Source organism: Trachurus japonicus, chromosome 5 (genome assembly GCF_045865225.1).
Source record: "Trachurus japonicus isolate A0001 chromosome 5, Traja_1.0".
Classification (NCBI taxonomy): Eukaryota; Metazoa; Chordata; class Actinopteri; order Carangiformes; family Carangidae; genus Trachurus; species Trachurus japonicus.
The window spans coordinates 33,436,059-33,454,724 of record NC_140911.1 but is presented as its reverse complement, the minus strand read 5'-3'; the positions used below and the strand labels follow the sequence as shown (position 1 = coordinate 33,454,724).

General features: G+C 41.5%; 1 protein-coding gene across 1 annotated transcript; it reads right to left on the bottom strand.

Moving 5' to 3' along the window:
- Positions 1-2,392: 2,392 nt before the first annotated feature.
- Positions 2,393-18,369, bottom strand: dctn2 (dynactin 2 (p50)). The gene is made up of 14 exons (XM_085777613.1): positions 18,156-18,369; positions 17,758-17,826; positions 14,064-14,160; positions 11,459-11,520; positions 11,134-11,232; positions 9,917-10,077; positions 9,169-9,322; positions 8,852-8,917; positions 8,534-8,572; positions 8,275-8,352; positions 7,644-7,715; positions 5,665-5,767; positions 4,414-4,505; positions 2,393-3,217 (listed from the first exon to the last, which is right to left on the bottom strand). Exons 1-14 carry the CDS (start codon positions 18,189-18,191, stop codon positions 3,131-3,133), a joined length of 1,215 nt encoding a protein of 404 aa, XP_085633739.1. The 5' UTR covers positions 18,192-18,369; the 3' UTR covers positions 2,393-3,130.
- Between the last annotated feature and the right edge of the window lie 297 nt (positions 18,370-18,666).

Genomic DNA, 18,666 nt, shown 5'->3' with positions numbered 1-18,666 from the left:
TTTTTGGCACAGACATATTATGATTAATAAAAAGATATAAATACAAGAAAAAAAGCCCAACAAGGGTGTGTAGGACATTACACTTTAGAAGCCGATCAGAACAAGTGGCTTTACCAGTTAAACAGACATACACACACACACGCGCCCCATCCATCTATCTCTTTAGTTTTCCAACAGCAGGTTTTGGAGCAATTGGTGCTCCCTACAGTCTCTGTTCAGCTGCTCTGTGCCGCCTGAGGATTTAAATATTTACTTTGCCCAGTGGAGTAAAGGTTGTTGGAAGCTGCTGATACACATACATGTATACTTACACAGTATATTCCAATATTTATATCACTGAAAAGCCTTTAAGAATTTTTGTTTAGATTCACACCCTACTGTTAGAAATCAGCTGCTTCTGCCTCTCTCGCTCAACTCACTGACCTTTTATCCTCGTTCGTATTCAGGGCCACGGGGAGAGCTTCAGTTTGACATAAAATTGTAATACATAACGCCATTGTTAACAGCATTTTGAGCTGAAGCCTTGGTGAATCCTCAGTTGGTTACTGAAGGAAAATGTATCTCCTAACAGATGGGGCTGGGCTCACCCAATCTCACAGACCCAAAATAGACGGACAAATGCAGTACAACATGATATACAGTATGGCACTATGTCTCTGTGCTCATCTGGGGGCATTCCCTTCTAAGTTGGAGCTCTGGATCTAATTCCCTGTAAGCCACACTTGATACGTCCCATCCCAGCATGGCCAGTCCTTCAGCTCCGCCACAAGTAGGGGACACGAGAGAGAAAGCTGGGGGTCCACACTCAGCATTAATCCTCTCAGCACAATATACCGCTAAAATACGGGAGGAACCAATAGCAGCAGGGTCACATGAGGTATCTAATTGAAAATATCCAGTGGCAGACATGCCCAAACATGTCTCCATCCAACTAAGGGGGCAATTATGGTAATCTAGGTTAACTGTTATGAAACTGATAGTCTGACTGCGTGTTTCTCTTGGCAACTCTCTGCATCCCAGTAAACTGTTAATCATCCACTGGCGGTGGCTACTTATCTGTGGATGACTCATCAGAAGCAGCTGATCTTTACCCTACTGTATGTTACCTGTCTGCCTTTTGACACCAATACCATCACCTGACATCAAACATTAGCCATCTGTTTGATTTTAATGCCCGGCGTAAACCTCCTAACACCTGATGGATTTGAGCTTGAGTTCCTCCTGTTAATTCACACTGAACGCCAGATTATGTTCTGACACATTTAAAACCACCAATTTGATCTCACTGGCCTGGGTGCTTTAGTGTTTCCTCTACATCTTCTTTGTGTCTCAGTACACTCCGCTTGCGCGTCTTCATTTCGTGTCAAGTACGACCGTGGGTGTGTTCACAGCAGGAGGGGAATTTTTGGATTTCAGTCCTTTAGAACAATGTTTCTATCAGGTTTTAAATACTGATGAATATAGGTATATGATATATGATGTGTGTTTTTTTTTATTAATAGGACATTTTCTGCCTTTAGCTGACAGTAATGTGTAGGGGAATGACATATATTAACAATGGTACCTCATGTTTTTAAATGTCAGTTTTCTAAATATAGTTCTTCCATTGTGTCATATTCACCAACACTGGCATTTTTCTAAACTTAATTTAATCAAAGAATGTCTGGTTGCTTTCCTTTTGGGGATAACCATTGTGCATACAAAGTGGGTTGTTGGGAATTTAACATTTTAAGGCTGTGGTAATTATTTCCATTTCTCCTCAACGAGACAGAACATGTATTAAATTAAGTAAGTATGGCTGAGCAGTTTGCACTCATCTCTGAGAGCTGAATACAGTCTACACAGTGTGTTTGGCCCTTTTTATTACATGCTATGCTGCCACCTGTTGTTCACAAAGTGGCATAACAAGTCTTTCATAATAGGAAAATCACAAGAGTGTTTTCTTAAAAGCTTTTCAGCACCTATTTATGCAACAGGTTGGAATTTAATGAAGAGAGAAAATAGGATTTAAATTTTAGCTGTATGTGAATGTTGGCGTGACAAAGTATGATGGTTACATTTCTCAATACCAGCAGCTGGTGAGTCATTACTAGGAACTTGTTTTGCGCTCATACCTCCACTGAAGAGGGTGGCATGTAACCTTGCATCAGCCTTACATTCATCTGGTATTCTCCAAACTGCAGGCATCTGGCTGAAAACATGTCCCCATGCTCTATAGAGGGGGGAAGGAAAATACTGTAAAATGTCCCACTAGATCCATTGTTATTTAGCAAAATTAATACAATGATGATGGAATTTTATATTTTCCATTGAGCTGATACAAGAATGAGGTCAATGATTGTATAATAAAATTTTTTTTAAAAAAGGTCTTCATCACATGAAACAAATCCAGTCAAGCTTATCGCACTTTGTTTATTTATTGATCATTTTCCATCACCACAGATGAACAATACAGTTGGACTTGTAGGCAATGACAAAGCAGATTAAAAGTTTGTCTGTGGCATCTGGTCTCAGTCATAATAATATAGTTACAAGCGACTGAGCGTGAAGAAACAATAAGGTACACAGGCATATTTACAAGCTTTCCTTCCGTCACTTGGCCCTGACACTGGCACAAACGTGCTCCTGCTACAACACTATAGGACAACTCAACAAGTTTTCTGCACAGCTGACAACATCTTGAGCGTGTCACCCATCAACCCAACATCGCTCTGATCCATTCAATTTGACCAAAGTATACAGTACAAATCTAGTAATAGTGTAAGGTTCCAAAGGAATGGAAGAATTTCTTATGTTTAATACTAATAATTATAAAAACAATCCAGTCTAAAACTCAATAAGCTTAACAGGGGGACTGCAATCAGTGGCATGTACAGAGTGGAGAAAAGTGTTTTCAGTGGAGGAAAGGAGGGTGGACAAGTTTGGTCTCCTTTTTTTTCCTGTCATTCCGTCTTTTCCAATTTTCTAACATTCCACTTAGTGAAAAAAAGGCAGAGGCAGGAGTGAAGAGCAAGAGAAGGACAGTCAGAAAGGAAAGCCTTAAATCCCAATCCCCTCTCTGTGCCCTCTAGCCGACGCTTATTTGTCCATGATCTACACTCTCCTGGACCGGCCCAAACTCTGCCAGCGTTTATTTAGAAAGCTTCTTCATCCGCTGGTCTAGTGCAGCAAAGTTCTCCTCTACAGCCACCAGGTTTTCCTTCATCGTCTGCTGAACCTGAGGGGGAGGAAGAGGGAATAACAAGTTAGGTAAGAAGTGACCAATAGGCAGAGAGAAGGAAACAGTATACGAGAGAAAAGGAGAGATGGATGAGAGAGGAGAGGAGTGGAAGGAAAAGAAGTTGAAGTGGAGAGAAGCAGTGATTACAAAGAGACAGCAGAGATTAGAGATGGAGAATGGGCAGTGTTTCAGGAGAGTCACAGACAACAGCAGTAATGAAATGCAGAGGTTTCTAAATTTACACTGAACAGACTGAAAACTAACAAATATTGTGAATCCAATAACTGCTGAAGTAAATTTGCTCTTTCAACAAAAATGCCAAATGTTTACTGGTTCCAGCCTTTTAAACTTCATGTCTTCTATCAGCACAAATCAAATAATGGATTTTGGAGAGTTGTTTGGACACAATGAAAAATATATAACAGGTTAACTTATTACATTTCACAGGGAGCTAAAACACAATTACTGAAAGTGCTGTTAAAAGACATTATTAGAAAACAAGGACGGTCCAGGAGACTACAGGTTAACTGGGCTCGCTAAATAAAACACTATGTTTTCTGTGAAAGCATGTGAATGTCAGTTTCAATAACCCTCGAAAGCCTTGGGCCGTTTCAGAATACAATGCAAGTCTATGGTAAGTAAGCAGCGTGAGCAGAATGTTTTTGACTTCAGAAGATTCCAAGTTTCAACAAACCTCATCAAAAAATAAAGGCTTTATTTGACAAGGCACTGCTTTGTCCATGTAGCCAGAAGCCCTGAGCGGCGAGAGCGCCGACTGATTATCGACTCCATGTGCAGGCTGTGGAGAGCCTCTGTCCTAATAGGCAGCTACACCTGGTTACTGCTGCTCATGAAAAGCTGCCTTTCCTCACACTCTGAAGTATAATGGAGGACACTTCTTACACACAGTTATTCCACATGTAAAAGAAGGTTACGGCCAAGTGGATGAATTTTTCCCATATTATAATGAATTCTCTACATTTTCAATCCCTCTATGCAGCCACCAGGCGAGGTGAAAGATCCATGACCGTGTGCAGTTCCACTAGCGTTATTTAATACTTATACATCTCTCCAATAGTCCCATGGTTGTTGTAGCTCGCACACGAGATGAAGATACAAGTGGCCAAAAAACCAAGTCGTGCACTAAAATATTTATCTTGTCTCACTTGTTCAACAGAGCTTGAACTTCCCACCTGTGTTAGCAGGGTGTTATTATCCTTCAGAGAGTTGTTGATCATCTGCTGAGTGGTGTCCAGGTGGGTCAGCAGCTGGCCAAACTGCATGGCTACAAGACAGGGAGGGAGAGGAGGAGGAGGGGTGGTGAAGGGAAATTAAAAAGGCAGGAGATGAGAGATGGGGAGAAGAAATAATCAAGATGGGTTATTAGTTCACAAATTTAAACATTAGTGATTAAAAAATGCATTGTTTCTGCTCTCAGGCAAAGTGAAGGGGAGTAGAAAAAAGTGAAACCTAAATCAGAAACTGATGAACGACTGCTTCAAAGATTAAACAAAGTGTCTGGTTTTGCTTGTTTGTATTCATCAGGGCGGGGGAAAGACAATGCTGCGGCTAAACCCTATCGAGCGAGGAAGACTCGGGCTGCAGACTGTGACAGATCAGTGCAAAGAGAGGCTGGATGATAAATGACCTCCTTCAGCTCTCAGAAATGAATTATCAATATAATCTATTAATGCCAAGGTTCTGCTTTCATGTGCTAAATAATAAAAAGATGATAATGTGATATATAATATCATGCATCTCTTTCTCCCCAAGGGGGTGTTTAACAGTACTGCAAGATTTAGTCTAATTCTATTACCATTTTGAGTCTCCCTTTCACTGATTTTTTGCCCTTTGTTATAATAGAATGGCATGGTTTAGGCTAATTCCATTATCCGTTTGAATCCCATTTGCGCTTAGTTTTCATCTTTTGTCTCACTCACACAGACGTCCCCATTGCGGATGCAAATCTTTCAGGCCAAGTATCACTTCCCAGCGTGAATGCTGTTTGATACTTGATCCGGGTTCACACCCTGTTATGTTCACTTTCTACATCCTACATATTTTGAATCTTTAATGCCGTTCCCCACCCCCACTAACCTACATACATCCTCTCCTTGAACTCTCATGGGTGTCATTTCAAGGTTCTTCTCCCCTCACATAAAAGACTAGAACATAAATTATCCAAGTTTTCATTGTTATTATCCTTAGTGGGGTGAAATCTGCCCCCGGAGCAATATTAATACAATATTTGCAATATGAACCAATTACTCAACACCGGCACACTCATTTAATGTTATGGGGTAAAGCGAACTGACAGTAAACTCCTCCACTTCCAAACACCTCAACAACTGATATACTGTCTCGTGACCTAGGGACTGATGTGAGGAAACAAAGTCGCCACTCATCTCCAACCTTGTGCACCAGTTCCAGTTCCTGTGTGTTACCTTGCTCGTGCAGCTCCTTTACAGCAACAAGCCTCTGCACCACCTGAGGTATGGAGGTGGACATAGCATCCCACTTCTGCACCACATCATAAAGCTGTGACACCTGACAGGAAATAACACACAGGCACATTAATACCAAGAAAAAGTCGTACAGCTACAGTAATGTGTCATATTCATTTCAGGGAATGCTATAGAGCAGGGGTCTTCGACGTTTTTCAGGCCAAGGACCCCCAAACTGACGGAGAGATGGAGCAGGGACCCCTACCTTATTAAAGAAATGTGTATTATATTAAACTGAGCCTAGTAGGCTACCATGTATAAACGTAGCTTGTTATTGTGCATTCAATTCTAATACACAGGTTCATATATTCATGTTACAGTGAGTAGGAGGCTGTCCCTCTGCCATTTATAAACAGACCTTGTTCACTGACACCAATGCTAATACCAACAATGTCTGTCCACTGCAGACTAGAGATGCACTGATCCATTTTTTTCTGATCCAATCCGATACCGATACCTGGGCTGAGCGTATCGGCCGATACCCGATACTGTTGAATGAATGAATACCTTGCCATGTGAGTGAAGGCATCAGGCTTGGCATAAACATTTAGCCTTGTTAAAAAAAAGGTAACAAATTAACACAGATATAAATGTACTTAATATTATTTATTAACAAATAACAAAGTGTACATTAGCAGCAAAAAGAAATAAATAACACTAGATCGCTGTAACTGTATTGCTGTGTATGATATTAATAAAAGAGAAATGACTGTAGATTGGAATGCTGGATTGGCCCCATTCATCCGATATCCAATCCAGCTAATTAAGCAATATCGGAGCCGATATCCGATCCGGGTATCGGATTGGTGCATCTCTACTGCAGACAAGCTATTCAAATTGAGTTTTTTTTTTTTTTTTAAACATAAATGTGAAAACTAAAAGATATACGTAAAACATTGTCTAATCAACCAAAAATTCCACAACCCCCCTGCAGCACCTCCACAGACCCCCTAGGGGTCACAGACCCCCTCTTGAAGATCTCTGCTATAGAGTCATAATGTACAGTGATGTACAGTACTGTAAATGATATAATGCACACAACCCAGACAGTATACAACCAATAGACTATTACTGTGATGTAGTCTACATCTGATAAGTGTGGGTACCGTCTGCATTTTATCATGATTAACATCAGCACCTACATTCAAACTCACTCCACGGTGCTGAGGTACCGAGGTGAAATCCTTCTCACTACTCCAGGTCTGCCCTCCTTACTACTTTTTTTCGGGCCATCTGTTCACTCAGTTTACATACCAATACACTGGAAAGTGCTGATGCTACAAACAGCCTTCAAACTCACGTTTGCCAATTCCACTTGTATTTTATGGCTACAGACGTGAGTCCAGTTAGTGCGGGTTCAATAAAATTACACATAAGCTCACATTACAGTATGCTTTTGTACTATTCACTTTGATTCTCTTCGTTCTATCCAGTAAATCTGCTGCTAATACTAATTAAAGTATTTTCTCAAAGCCTATAACAGCCATGTATAATAACCTTAAAATCTATTAAATGAAACCACTATGAGTGACTTTGTCATTCACTATAATAATAAAACATGACCTGCCCTCTACTGGTTCATTAAGGGTAAAACACTTAATAGTTGATGGCTGAAACAGACAACACATCCCCCTACACATCACATAGACCTCACAACCACATCTGAGATGAAGTCAAATAGTAAAAAGACGGATGATTTCATTTTCACAGGCTAAATAATTAATGAATATATTATACAACTTCTGACAAAAACATCTCAGCTCTTATTATTGCAGGTGTCTGCCATCTGAGGTGCTTTGTATAGAGAAATTATGTTGGCTGTACAACTGTACGGACACTATTAGCTTCCACTGACACACTATAAATGGAAGCTGAGAGATGACGGCATTAAATTTGCATTTTGTACGGGGATTACAAACCTTGTTTTGTGTATCAGCATCCTCAATCGCTGCCTTGTGTTTTGCAATCTCATTCATCTTGCCAAGGACGCTCTAATGGAAAAGAAAGAAAGAAACAAGTGTTTTATTCTGACTTTGTTAAAGGTGTGAAAGATGTTTTAAGGCATTTAGATTAATGTTGACTAGGGAGCGGTCAATACTGTGGTAAACTAACAGTGTTCATGGCTCCATCACAGGTGACCCAATGGTAACAAAGTCAGTTGAATGATAAATGCTTTAACTGCTGCAAGAGGAAGCAAAATACTGTATATTGTTACAGCTGGAGTTGGAATATCCTTTCCACTTATCCCAAACCTTTATATACTGTTGATTCTTTTTATCCAGGGACCTGCTCTAGACACTAATACAGAAAAGAAAATAACAGTTCTATGTCCTATTTTCTGTTACTGTTTTTACATTTGTCAGATTGATAAGACACAACACATAGAGAAGTTTGAATAAGCTGGGCAGCACTTTTGCTAAACTCCCTCCAGCAGGTCCCTCTGTCTGGCACATTCCACATTTCTCTGTACTGAGCATAAAAAAACTGCTTCAAAATAAAGCCTCCCTTTGCCCCTAACCCTGCGCTGCAGACTGTGCATGGATGAGTTACCTGCAGTCTTGCCTCCACTTGATCCAGAGTAGCAGAGTCCAGTGCACTGACTCTCGCCTGCAGGAGCTCAATGGTGTCCTGAAAACACACACACACAAAAGTTACTACTAGCACAGCAAACAAACTTGGAGGAAACTGGAGCTGATGTCATCTTTGAAGTGTGACCCAGTTCTCTGGCTGCACATCAGACACACTGTTATGAATACAGACAAACTCCAGTGTGTAGTGTGCCAGTGTGCTGCGGTGGTCAACTTCTTACCATCAAACTAGCTCCCTGTACGCTGGCGCTCAGAGGTCCCTGCAACATAAACACAAAGAGGAAGAGCGCATTTTAACATGAGCCAATGAAGCTGCTGCTGTGATTTACACACAACAAGAGGAAGATTTTATTTCAATGTCACTTTCTGGATGGCTTAACAGCCGAAGAGGCATGAAAATTCTGCTGGTGCGAGAGTGAAAGAGAATGGAAGATAAACTGAATTAGTGTGAATGAAACATAAAGGCATTGAAAAGAGGATGTGTGTGTGAGAGTGTGAGAGTGTGTGTGTGTGTGTGGAAAGACTGAGTGGCTGTGTACCTGCTTGTCTGATCCTGAGCCAACAGCGATCTCCAGCTCAGCTAGACGCTTCTCCAGTTCCGCCATCTACGGGGACGAAACAAGGCAACACATGGTTGGCAATGACAACAGCATCCCAAAAGACACATGCGTACACACACCTCTCTCTACCTTTTATCCTGTTTATTGCCATCAAATATTCTCACATTGCTCTCATGAGAATGAAAAACAAAAACACATGGAGGAGATCACGCCGCTGAAAACATTTGCTCGTTTTGTCGCGCTGCATTCATCCCAGACTCTGGGTTCTGCTGCCTCCGTCTCCCTTTCCACTTTACCTTGGCAGACTCGTTGAATTTTTCCTGCTCTGGTCTGCTGTGTAGCTCGTAGAGTACCACTCCATCTGGGCCCTTGGCCGCCGCCGTCGGCTTGCTGTCTCCTGCGGAGCAGACACGGCTGCCCTTGGCCGCCTCCAGCTGGGTGAGCAGACGCCTGCGGGACAGAAAGAAAGGGAGACGCACAAAAGGATTACATGTCCAATATTGTTATCGGCCCTGTGCGCCGCCGTGGACGTGTTTCCTCCGTCTTGTGCTCCCAAGTCAACACATGCTCTGCAGTGAACTTCAAGGTCAACGTGAGCTTGGATGTTTTTAAGAACAGTTTTCATCCTGTTCTTTCACCTGTGTCGCAGCCTCTTTCCCTCTCTATCCTCAGCTGCCCTCCATCACGCTCAGTTGGGTTCTGACATTTTTCTAGTTCTCACTTAATCTTTCACCTTGTCCAGTTTTTAGCTCTCAATCCATCAGTTCCTGTGCTCCCCAGGTAGTGCTTTACTGAGACTGGCAGAGTTCGTGTGGACAATTGATAACAGCCGTACTGCCTTTTCCGTATCTCTGGCCGGTGAATTGAATTCCCCAGTAACTCTCTCTGACAATCTCTTGCTCATCTCTGCCTCTCCTCCCTCGCTCCCTTCCCTGCCTACAAGCTCATTACTCTGTCAGGGTTTGATAGGTTGTAGCATCAGGTTTCAGAATCCAGATGCTTGTCTTCGTGCTTTATTGTCTCGCCACCCTCCTCTCGGCTCACCTCGCCAGCGCTCCATCTGGATCGGCCAAGTTGATGTGTGCCTGTGGTCCCAGCAGCGAGTCGAGATGGGCAGAAACCAGCTGCTGTTTGAGCTGGGCAGCCTGCTGGGCAAGTACCACTGGGGTCAGGCGCTCCTCTGCATTGCTTTCCTTAGTGGCAGCCTGCAAGAAAAAAAGGACACCATGAGTAACTGGAAAGCAGTGACAGTTTTAATGCAGAGATTGATGAAACTGACAAGTAGAAATCCGTCTGGGCCAACGAGGCAACTTCTCCACAGAGAACATATGTCCCATGCCAAATTACAAAAAAAGGAAAACATGGCAGTAGTGACAGTGTTTGCTACACATTCGATGCAGCTGACTGAAACTGAACAGCCTCCTGCATTAATATAAGCCCACTGTCTTGACAATGCTTGTTTCTCTTTGTAGGTGGGTGACTTCCTACAGGCCAAACAAAAATACACAAACAAAAGGACTACCAAGACTGCTTGCTGCAAAAAGGGAAAATATATTACGCACATCTGAAAAACCAACATAAGTCTTTAATGCCACGTTAAAGAATAACAGATGTTTTCTTTACAACTAGCTCTGGACACACATGAAGTCATGCTCTACTGCTGGTGAACAGTCAGATTTCTAGTGTGATCCCTGCACGATAAGTTCATTGAAACTATGCCATTACTTCTCAGTCACGGTAGTGCGAGTGAATTGCAGCATGTTTTCGCCTCGTATTTTGACTTTTGCATTTTGAACTCATCATGCAGAGCATGTCAACTGCCACACGGAGGTCTTTCATAAATCAAAATTTAGAGACTGTGACAGAAAAACAGCTTGTTCCCCCAGTAAGGCTCAATGCTCTGTTAGAACAACCTGCATGAGCTCATAACCACCAGATGCTGCCAGTGAAATTGACAAAGCACAACTTGAATTTGAATATGCACTGGACTCAACAGCTACAGACCCTGCTCTGTGTGCACTGGAGTTAATGACACCGAAAGTTTAATTAGTTTCTGGGCTGTAGGGTCAAAGCAAGTCTCCAACACTCCTCCGTGCACTGGTTTTAATCAAAACTCATTTTCAGTGTGAATTTAAAGTGTCAGTGCACACAGCACACTGAGCTTTGGATCGGCTAGTCAGGTGAGAACTGTGCAATAGTAGTAATATGTACCATGCGTTTCCAAGTGCTTTATGTTTGTGTGTGTCTTGCTGTCAGTTCACCTGAATGGTATCCACCTCCTGAGTGAGTTCCTGGATCTCGTTCACCAGGCGCTGGTACTTCTGCTGGGGTGTCTCCTTCACTCCACAGCCCTCTCCAAGCTTCACAAGGACAAGAAGAGGAGGAAATGATAAGGATTACTACACAACGATAGAGTGGTTTTAGCAGAGAGTGAGTCAACACCATCCCAGACGGTTTGACTTCATCATAAAACGCATGTAGTGAGGGAAATAAAAAGCACACTAGTGTTGTTATCGCCAAAAAAGGGGAAAATCTAAAAGAATAACAAATGAAGTGATGCATTTCTGCTGAATAGAAAGTACTCACAATTTCAAATTCTCCCGACTCATAGCCCACTCTTCTGCTTCTACTGATTCTGTCTGAGAAGTCTGTGAAAGGGAGACAAATGGATTGTAAGAGAAATCAAGACACAGACACAAAAAAGCAAACTGGAGTCAATGTGAAGTTCAAACTAGGCCATAACAAGATTTGAGGTTTTAAAATCACAGAAGTTAAGGATCTGTTTTGTTGCAGCCATAAGGGAGGGGGAGCAGCTGTAAGCCTTGTCTTATATTACATAAAGGGTTCTGTGTGTGATGTTGTGTTTTGTATTATCTACTGTATAGCCACCTTGGATTTTGTTGCATATTTCTTTCTATATTAAGATAAAAAATACTGTACTTTGTTTCAAATTGTTCAGAAAAGATGATAGTCATGATCTTTTGTATATTTGATATTTACAGGGATCTTTTAGTCACGTGACTGATAGATAAAAGGAGACAGCAAACCACCATTAAAGAGGAACTATGCAAGTCTGGTCGCTTTTCCTCTGTTTTACTAACCCTCCTCTAGGCCATGTGCATTTGTTTTTAACGAAGCCGGCGAAAAATCAATCCATGGAGCGATGGATAACGTTATATAACACAATGTTACAACGTGTATATTTGTGTAGTCTTAACTGTCATAAACAAAAGATTGCGGGTTACGAAGCGTGTTTGTGTCACGGTGCCACAGAGACGAGAACTGGGACACCAGGTCGGCAGCCAAGTACTACCACTGAGGTTGCAAGGTTGGTTTTCAGCCGTAAGACGCCAGGTGGAAGGCAGAGAGCCTTCATTCTCACTTGTAACAAGTCACAAGTAGGGCTGCCACAAACGATTATTTTGATAGTCGACTAGTCACCGACTATTTTTTTCGATTAGTCGACTAATCGGATCATACGTAAATTGAATGTAAAACATACAGCTTATCGCACCAGCATGCAGCTGCTCTTATATACCATCATTAGCTTTCAGCTTGAAGTGTTTAAGGTATATGCTAACTAAAAATAAAGACAATTAAGATGATAGTTCATTAAACTTTTAATGAAATATGCAGCTTTAACTGTAGCATAAAGTGCAAACAGCTGAGTAAAATAAGGATAAGGCACTGGCCTAAACAACACCAAAATAAATACTTAAAGGTTTTTTGTCTTTCCTTCATTTGTCTCTGGCATTAAACATAACAACATTTAAATAAAATGAGGTGGACACCTGAAACTAAGGAATTGATCACAATAATAAAGTTTTGGTAGGCCTATCAATCAAATATAACTTGTGCTCATTGTAAATAATAGGAGTCGTTCTGTTAAAAAAAAATCAAATAGTTTATAAGACAATCGTCTTGTCTGAAAAAATGTAAATGTTCCCTTTTTACTGTCACAGAAGGAGAAACATAGAAAGACTCCACCAGAAAGTTCTGTGTGAATCTCTGTCAAATGAAAACAAGTGAAACTGAGGTGCAGCTCAAACTCTGCAAGGTGCGGACTGTGATGAGAAGAGAAAATATTGACGTAGTTTTACGCCGGGAGAGAAGACTTGCTCGTTAAGATGAGCGCTCATTACGTGACCAGGACGCTGTGACCAGACGCGGTAACGTTCCAATATTCTCCAACATCCAGTCTCAAAGTCTGCGATTTTATTTTTAAATGACGAACGGCTGTTTTTCAGTCCGTGACTTAAAACGATGGAGCGGCGGTACCGCTCCTAGTATCGCTTCTCATTTAAAATGACAGAGAGAGAGAGAGAGAGAGAGAGAAGCGGTGGTGGCGGCGGTGGCGGGGGGGCGGGGGGCTACACCGGTGCCGCTTGATGAGGGACAAGACAGGTAGAGAGAGAAAAGAGAGAGACCACCTGTAAACTCACCTTGAGTGAGTGCAGTGCAGGTGTGTATGTGTGGTGGGCGGCTGCAGCGGTGGGTGCGTGTGTGGAAGGTGCCCCAGCAGTTTTGAGAGAAAAACAAAGTTTAAAAAAAAGAAAAGAAACGACGCATCGACTATTAAATTAGTTGTCGACGATTTTAATAGTCAACGTAGTCGTGACTAGTCGACTAATCGTGGCAGCCCTAGTCACAAGTCATGTAGTTAGCTATCACAATTACTCGTACAGTAGCATAGCCACGGGAAAAATCCTGCTTAGTTCCTCTTTAACTTGACACTAAGATTAAAACTAAGTTTCTTGTTTAGCCAGTTTGTTGCTCAAAATCCCAATTCCACTAGCTGTTATTGAAGACATAAATCTTAAAAAATTCAACAACCTAACAGCTATAACACCTGTTTTCTAGTTTTTTTTAGAAAAAACAACTCAGAGTTGGGTATCAGTGTATTTGTTGGGGACTACTCACAGCTGCAGTTCTGTGCTTGATAGATTTTGTATGTGGTATGAACTCCACAAACCACAATGCTCATGTTCATTGTAATGGCTCTGGGTGAATAATTCATGACACAACCAAGATATTTCCTCTACCAGTGCAACTATTTGGCTTATTGATGTGTTTTTACAGTTTGCGTACATGAGTGGTGGTTACTCACAGAAAGAAGTGATGTCATGCTTTAGATAGACGGAAAAAACATATATAGACAAGTCATCTGATTTCTCATTCACTACACACTGACCAAGTCCTTTGGTGCCGACATGCTTGTCTTTGAACTTGTCGTAGGCTGCGTTGGGGTTGACCACAATCCTCTCTACGCTGTCACTGCAAAGCTCCTCCTGTTGTTGGAAACACCAGGAAATTAAGTCAGAGAAACAAAAACAAAATGGTAAAGGGCATATAGGCCTATAGGCCTATAGAGAAAGCCAACACTTAAAATGAGCCTTGGTTTACCGAGTCAGTGAGCAAATAGGGCTGGACGCCCAAGGCAGGCGTGAAATACGTTGACAGGTGGGTAAGATCTGAGAGGAAATCCTACACTTGATCATTGCTCCAGAATATATGATTTCAAAAGATACTGAATTATGCGTTTGAGCCCAGGGTGTATAATCGCTCACCAAGGTCTGATACCTCACAAATTGTAGCCATGAATCATGAAAATCTGCCAGAGCTTCACGGACATTATTTGGGGTGAACCAGGTGATTTCAACATGATTTAGAGTAGCGGGAGAGACAGAAGATAAAATTAGATATCACAGCTATGCTGAGGATTGATTGTGTCATATGAAGAACAATCCCTTAAAAAGGTGTAACTCACTGTAAAGATATGTAACTAATTACAAAAATACATACCAAATGTGGCATAGCTCTTCTAGGTTAACATGAATGAAATACGCAAACTAAAGCTAGAAGCCATTACTCTCACATTTTCTAAATGATGATATTTGATTAGTGATTGTTTGGAGCGTACACAAGTCTATCATTTGATCAACACCTCCTTGTGATCAATTATGATGAACTAGAGGCCATGAGGAGAATTACAATGCCACTGACACATAGAGATAGATGACATGAGTCCGGACTCACACACAGATTCAGATTAAAAAGACAGACCGACAAAACACACAGGTCACAAGACAGTTACACGGATGTCGGGGGTGAGGAGGAAGAAGAGGGAGTGGAGGAAGAGGAGGAGAGTTAATCAGGCTCTTACCAGCTCCTTGGGTTTCCAAAGAGAGTTAGAGAAAGTAACGGAAGAACAGAGGGAGATAAAAAAGTAGGGGGGAGAGAGAGAGAGAGAGAGAGACAACACAGATTAATGTGGTTATCACATGCCATGCACACAACAGGAACAGTTGGCCAGGGTCGGGGAAAGATAAGAAAGAAAGCAGTGTCCTGAGAGTTGCTGCTAAAAACCCTGGAGACACTTTGCACAGAGAACTTGTGATGTCTCCAGTTCTTTCTCTCTTCCCCGAATCAGGGTGGTGTGATGGTCCATTAACACCAACAAGTTACTTTCTCTTTTCTGATATTATGTTGTATTTCATAATGCTGTGTGACCATATGCTCATATGTAGGGCATCGTAGGTCTCACAACATTATGTTATGGATGAAGGGGATAGGTGAATAAGACAATCATGAGTCAGAATGAAGGGTAACAAGTGGTTTAAGGGGACCTGAAATAAGTCAACAAAATTAAAAGGCCACAATATCCTAAAATGCAGTCTCATACAGAATTTGTTATGTATCAAAACTCAATCTCAATAACATGTAGTTATCCTATATAAAAGTCCTAGACTAAGCAATTTAAGGTAAGTACAACCATGTTAAGGCCCCTGTACACAGTATGACAAATGTAACAATATCTTTGATGGCAAATAAAGGCTGCATTGAAAGATCAAACCAATCATCAATAAATTATATGAAAATGAGGACAGTGCAATCAAACGTCCTCTTCTGCACTCAAAGGTGAGTTTGTAAAATGTTTTGACTGAACTTAATTGTGCCTGAATGACAGCCAAGAGACATTACTAGTTAATGATTAAGAAACTGTCATCTCAGCATTGGATTGGTCACATCTGTCTAAGAGCTGATCCACTTATCAGATCAGTCCTGGTGCAGGTGCTTTCCTGTAGCATTACTACATAAAATAAACACTGATTAATGTCAGTGTTTATTGAATTCATGACTAAAGGAAAAAATTAGACATAAAAGAAAAATTATGAGTGCAAAACTAAAAGAAAATGCCAAGAAGACCTCGGCCAAAGATTCATTAATTTTCAAATTATTAATGCGTAGCTGACAGCTTGTTTTTGCTTGCATTTTTTTCTGTTTACATCATGATGCGATGTTTCACTAGACACTCAACAAACAACCTGGCATGTTTTAATATCTAACAGTCTAATGCAGATGGTGACTCATATTTAATCATATTGTGCATTATATCCATCTCACAGTACAACAGGGGATGAACCTTTTAGACGTAATCACACAGTGTACAGGGACCTGCAAAATGTCTAGTTAGTCAGAACAGTGTGGTTAGCCAGGAAGCAATTGTTAGAGCACAATGACAGGTTAACAAGGGAAGTAAGTCACTCACACAAACAAACAGATTTCTTTCTCCTGTCAGAGTCACACACTCACAGAGACACACACTTGAGCCTTCACTGCTTTGTCAAAGCATGACAAAGTAAAAGAGCGAATTGCTGCTGAAGAGCCATCAACATCATTATGCCCTTGGAAAGTTTAAATGAGCAACACAAGGAGGAAAGTAATCAATCTCTTGCACTTCAAAAGAATCAAAAATTGATGAATTAAAAGAGCACAGAAGGGTCACTCCATTAATCTTTTTCTCATTTCACCCCAGTCAATATAAGTAGGAAAAGTGTTCATGAGATCTTTTTAAAAAAACATGCATGAAAAGCATGGCTTGGAGATCGCCGACAGTAAAATGCAGCCAGTCTTACTTGTACAAACTAGGGTCCCGGAAGGGTTGGGGGAGAGTCAAAACAAGGGCAAGGGTATGGGAGGAATGAATGTGGACACATGGAAGGGAAAATGTCAATTAGGATTCACTCAGCTGGTCAGTAAAATGCCCTGACATGTTGAAAGCAAAGTCAATCCAGCATCTCTTCATGTGTTTACACAGCAATTCTCAACAGAACTGTCAAAGAAGACTGAACTCTGGCAATGACACAAACTAATCTAGGTGGCTGTTTCATGTTGAAGGTCACATGTAAATAAGCACATATTGATGATAACAATGATGTATATAGGAGATGTCACTCTGTAGTTTTAAAGGACAGCCTGGTCTGGAATAACATTTTAACTGGACATACTTCTAGGGGAAACTTAAGCTATATCCTCATGACTTTATTCACTGAGCATCTTGAAGTCACGAGTTGTTTATATGCTTATCTGGATTTATTAGCAACACCCAGCTAAAACACAACACTGAACAACACTAGAGCATTCATGAGGGTAGAACTGATTGCATAATGTAACTCAACCATGAATGCCTAATAAACTGACAAAATTAATACACAATTCACACATCTGGATTTCATGATGCTTTAAGAATTGGTGTTTATGTTTTTTTTCTTTCTACAAAGAGCATTTTTAAATATGTTAGTAAAGGAAAAACAAATGAAACATGACTCACAGTTCACTAGTTAATATTACTGGACACCAGATTACTTCAGTGCATTAATGCAGCTGACCTACTATCACTATTCTACATGCAGGCAGTGTGATCATGAGCCTAGTAATTATAGTGTGCTAATACACATTGAACAAATTAGAGAAATCGGGAGTTGGCCTGAAATATTTAGTACAAGTATTGACTAGCCAGTTGGGTTAGCTTAGTGTGCGGCAAAATAATCCAAGCAACAGTCTGCAACCTGACCAATCCCAGTGAGAGCAAAACGTCCACTTACCGACTCAAACTGAGCCTGGTCATCCTCTGGGAGGTCGCCGGTCTCGTACACGTCCGGCTCGTTAAAAGCCTGTTGAAACAAATGGGTAAACAATTCATGACAGCACCAAGATATTTCCCTTTTATTATTATCGTCAGCCTGGCCAACGCCCCGGCCCATTCAACAAACACGCACACAACAAACCACCTTTGCTCTTTTATCACACCACATCACATCACATCACCGGAAGAGCTAGACCCTCAAATATACATGTATTAGTCGTGTGGTAGCTGGCTGTAAACAACACAAAGGCAGCGGAGTCGCCAGCTGAGGTGTTGGTGAGCCCCGCTGTCACTGACTGCAGCTAGCTCTGCCGACTAGCAACACAGCTAATCTGTCTGCTAGCGTTAGCCACTTACAATTCCTGGCAAGTTTGCGTATTTAGGATCGGCCATTGTCAGCGGGAAGCAAGGACGAGACTAACAAAACGACTGAAGAACACGTTAACAATTCTCGAAACGAGTAAAATATCGATTAACCGTGTCTAACTCTGACAAAAAGCTATCGATAGATGAGCCAGCAGTCTCTCCGAGCCGGCGGACGCTTCCAGGCTGATGTGGTCACCAGCTCGATGTGACAGCGTGTGCGTTGGGTTTGTGTCAGGCGGAGGAGAAAGGGCGGTGCTGTGCTCGCTTAAGTCAATACGGAAGGAGAGCGACGGCCCATCGAGAGCAACAAAACAAACGTCCCCGAGGAAGACGACCGTTTTTACGCATGCGTCACATTTGACCAATCCGGACCTGTGATTTCCTGGTCCTCTGCGTCGGTCAGTATGTTTCGTTTGGGTTTCCTTTCAATCATGATATCTGCCGTTGCAACAGCGACACATTTAACAACTAATTTCTTCAACAACAGAATTAGTTTGGGTTA

What these genes read in the sequence shown, in the direction of transcription:
- dctn2 (XM_085777613.1), bottom strand. Translation starts at nt 18,191, where the DNA reads ATGGCCGATCCTAAATACGCAAACTTGCCAGGAATT. An exon ending in AGGAGGTGGATACCATTCAG is followed by an intron (nt 10,078 to 11,133) that starts GTGAACTGACAG and finishes TTTTTCTTGCAG; the next exon opens with GCTGCCACTAAGGAAAGCAA. An exon ending in ATGCTGATACACAAAACAAG is followed by an intron (nt 5,768 to 7,643) that starts GTTTGTAATCCC and finishes ATTTCCTGTCAG; the next exon opens with GTGTCACAGCTTTATGATGT.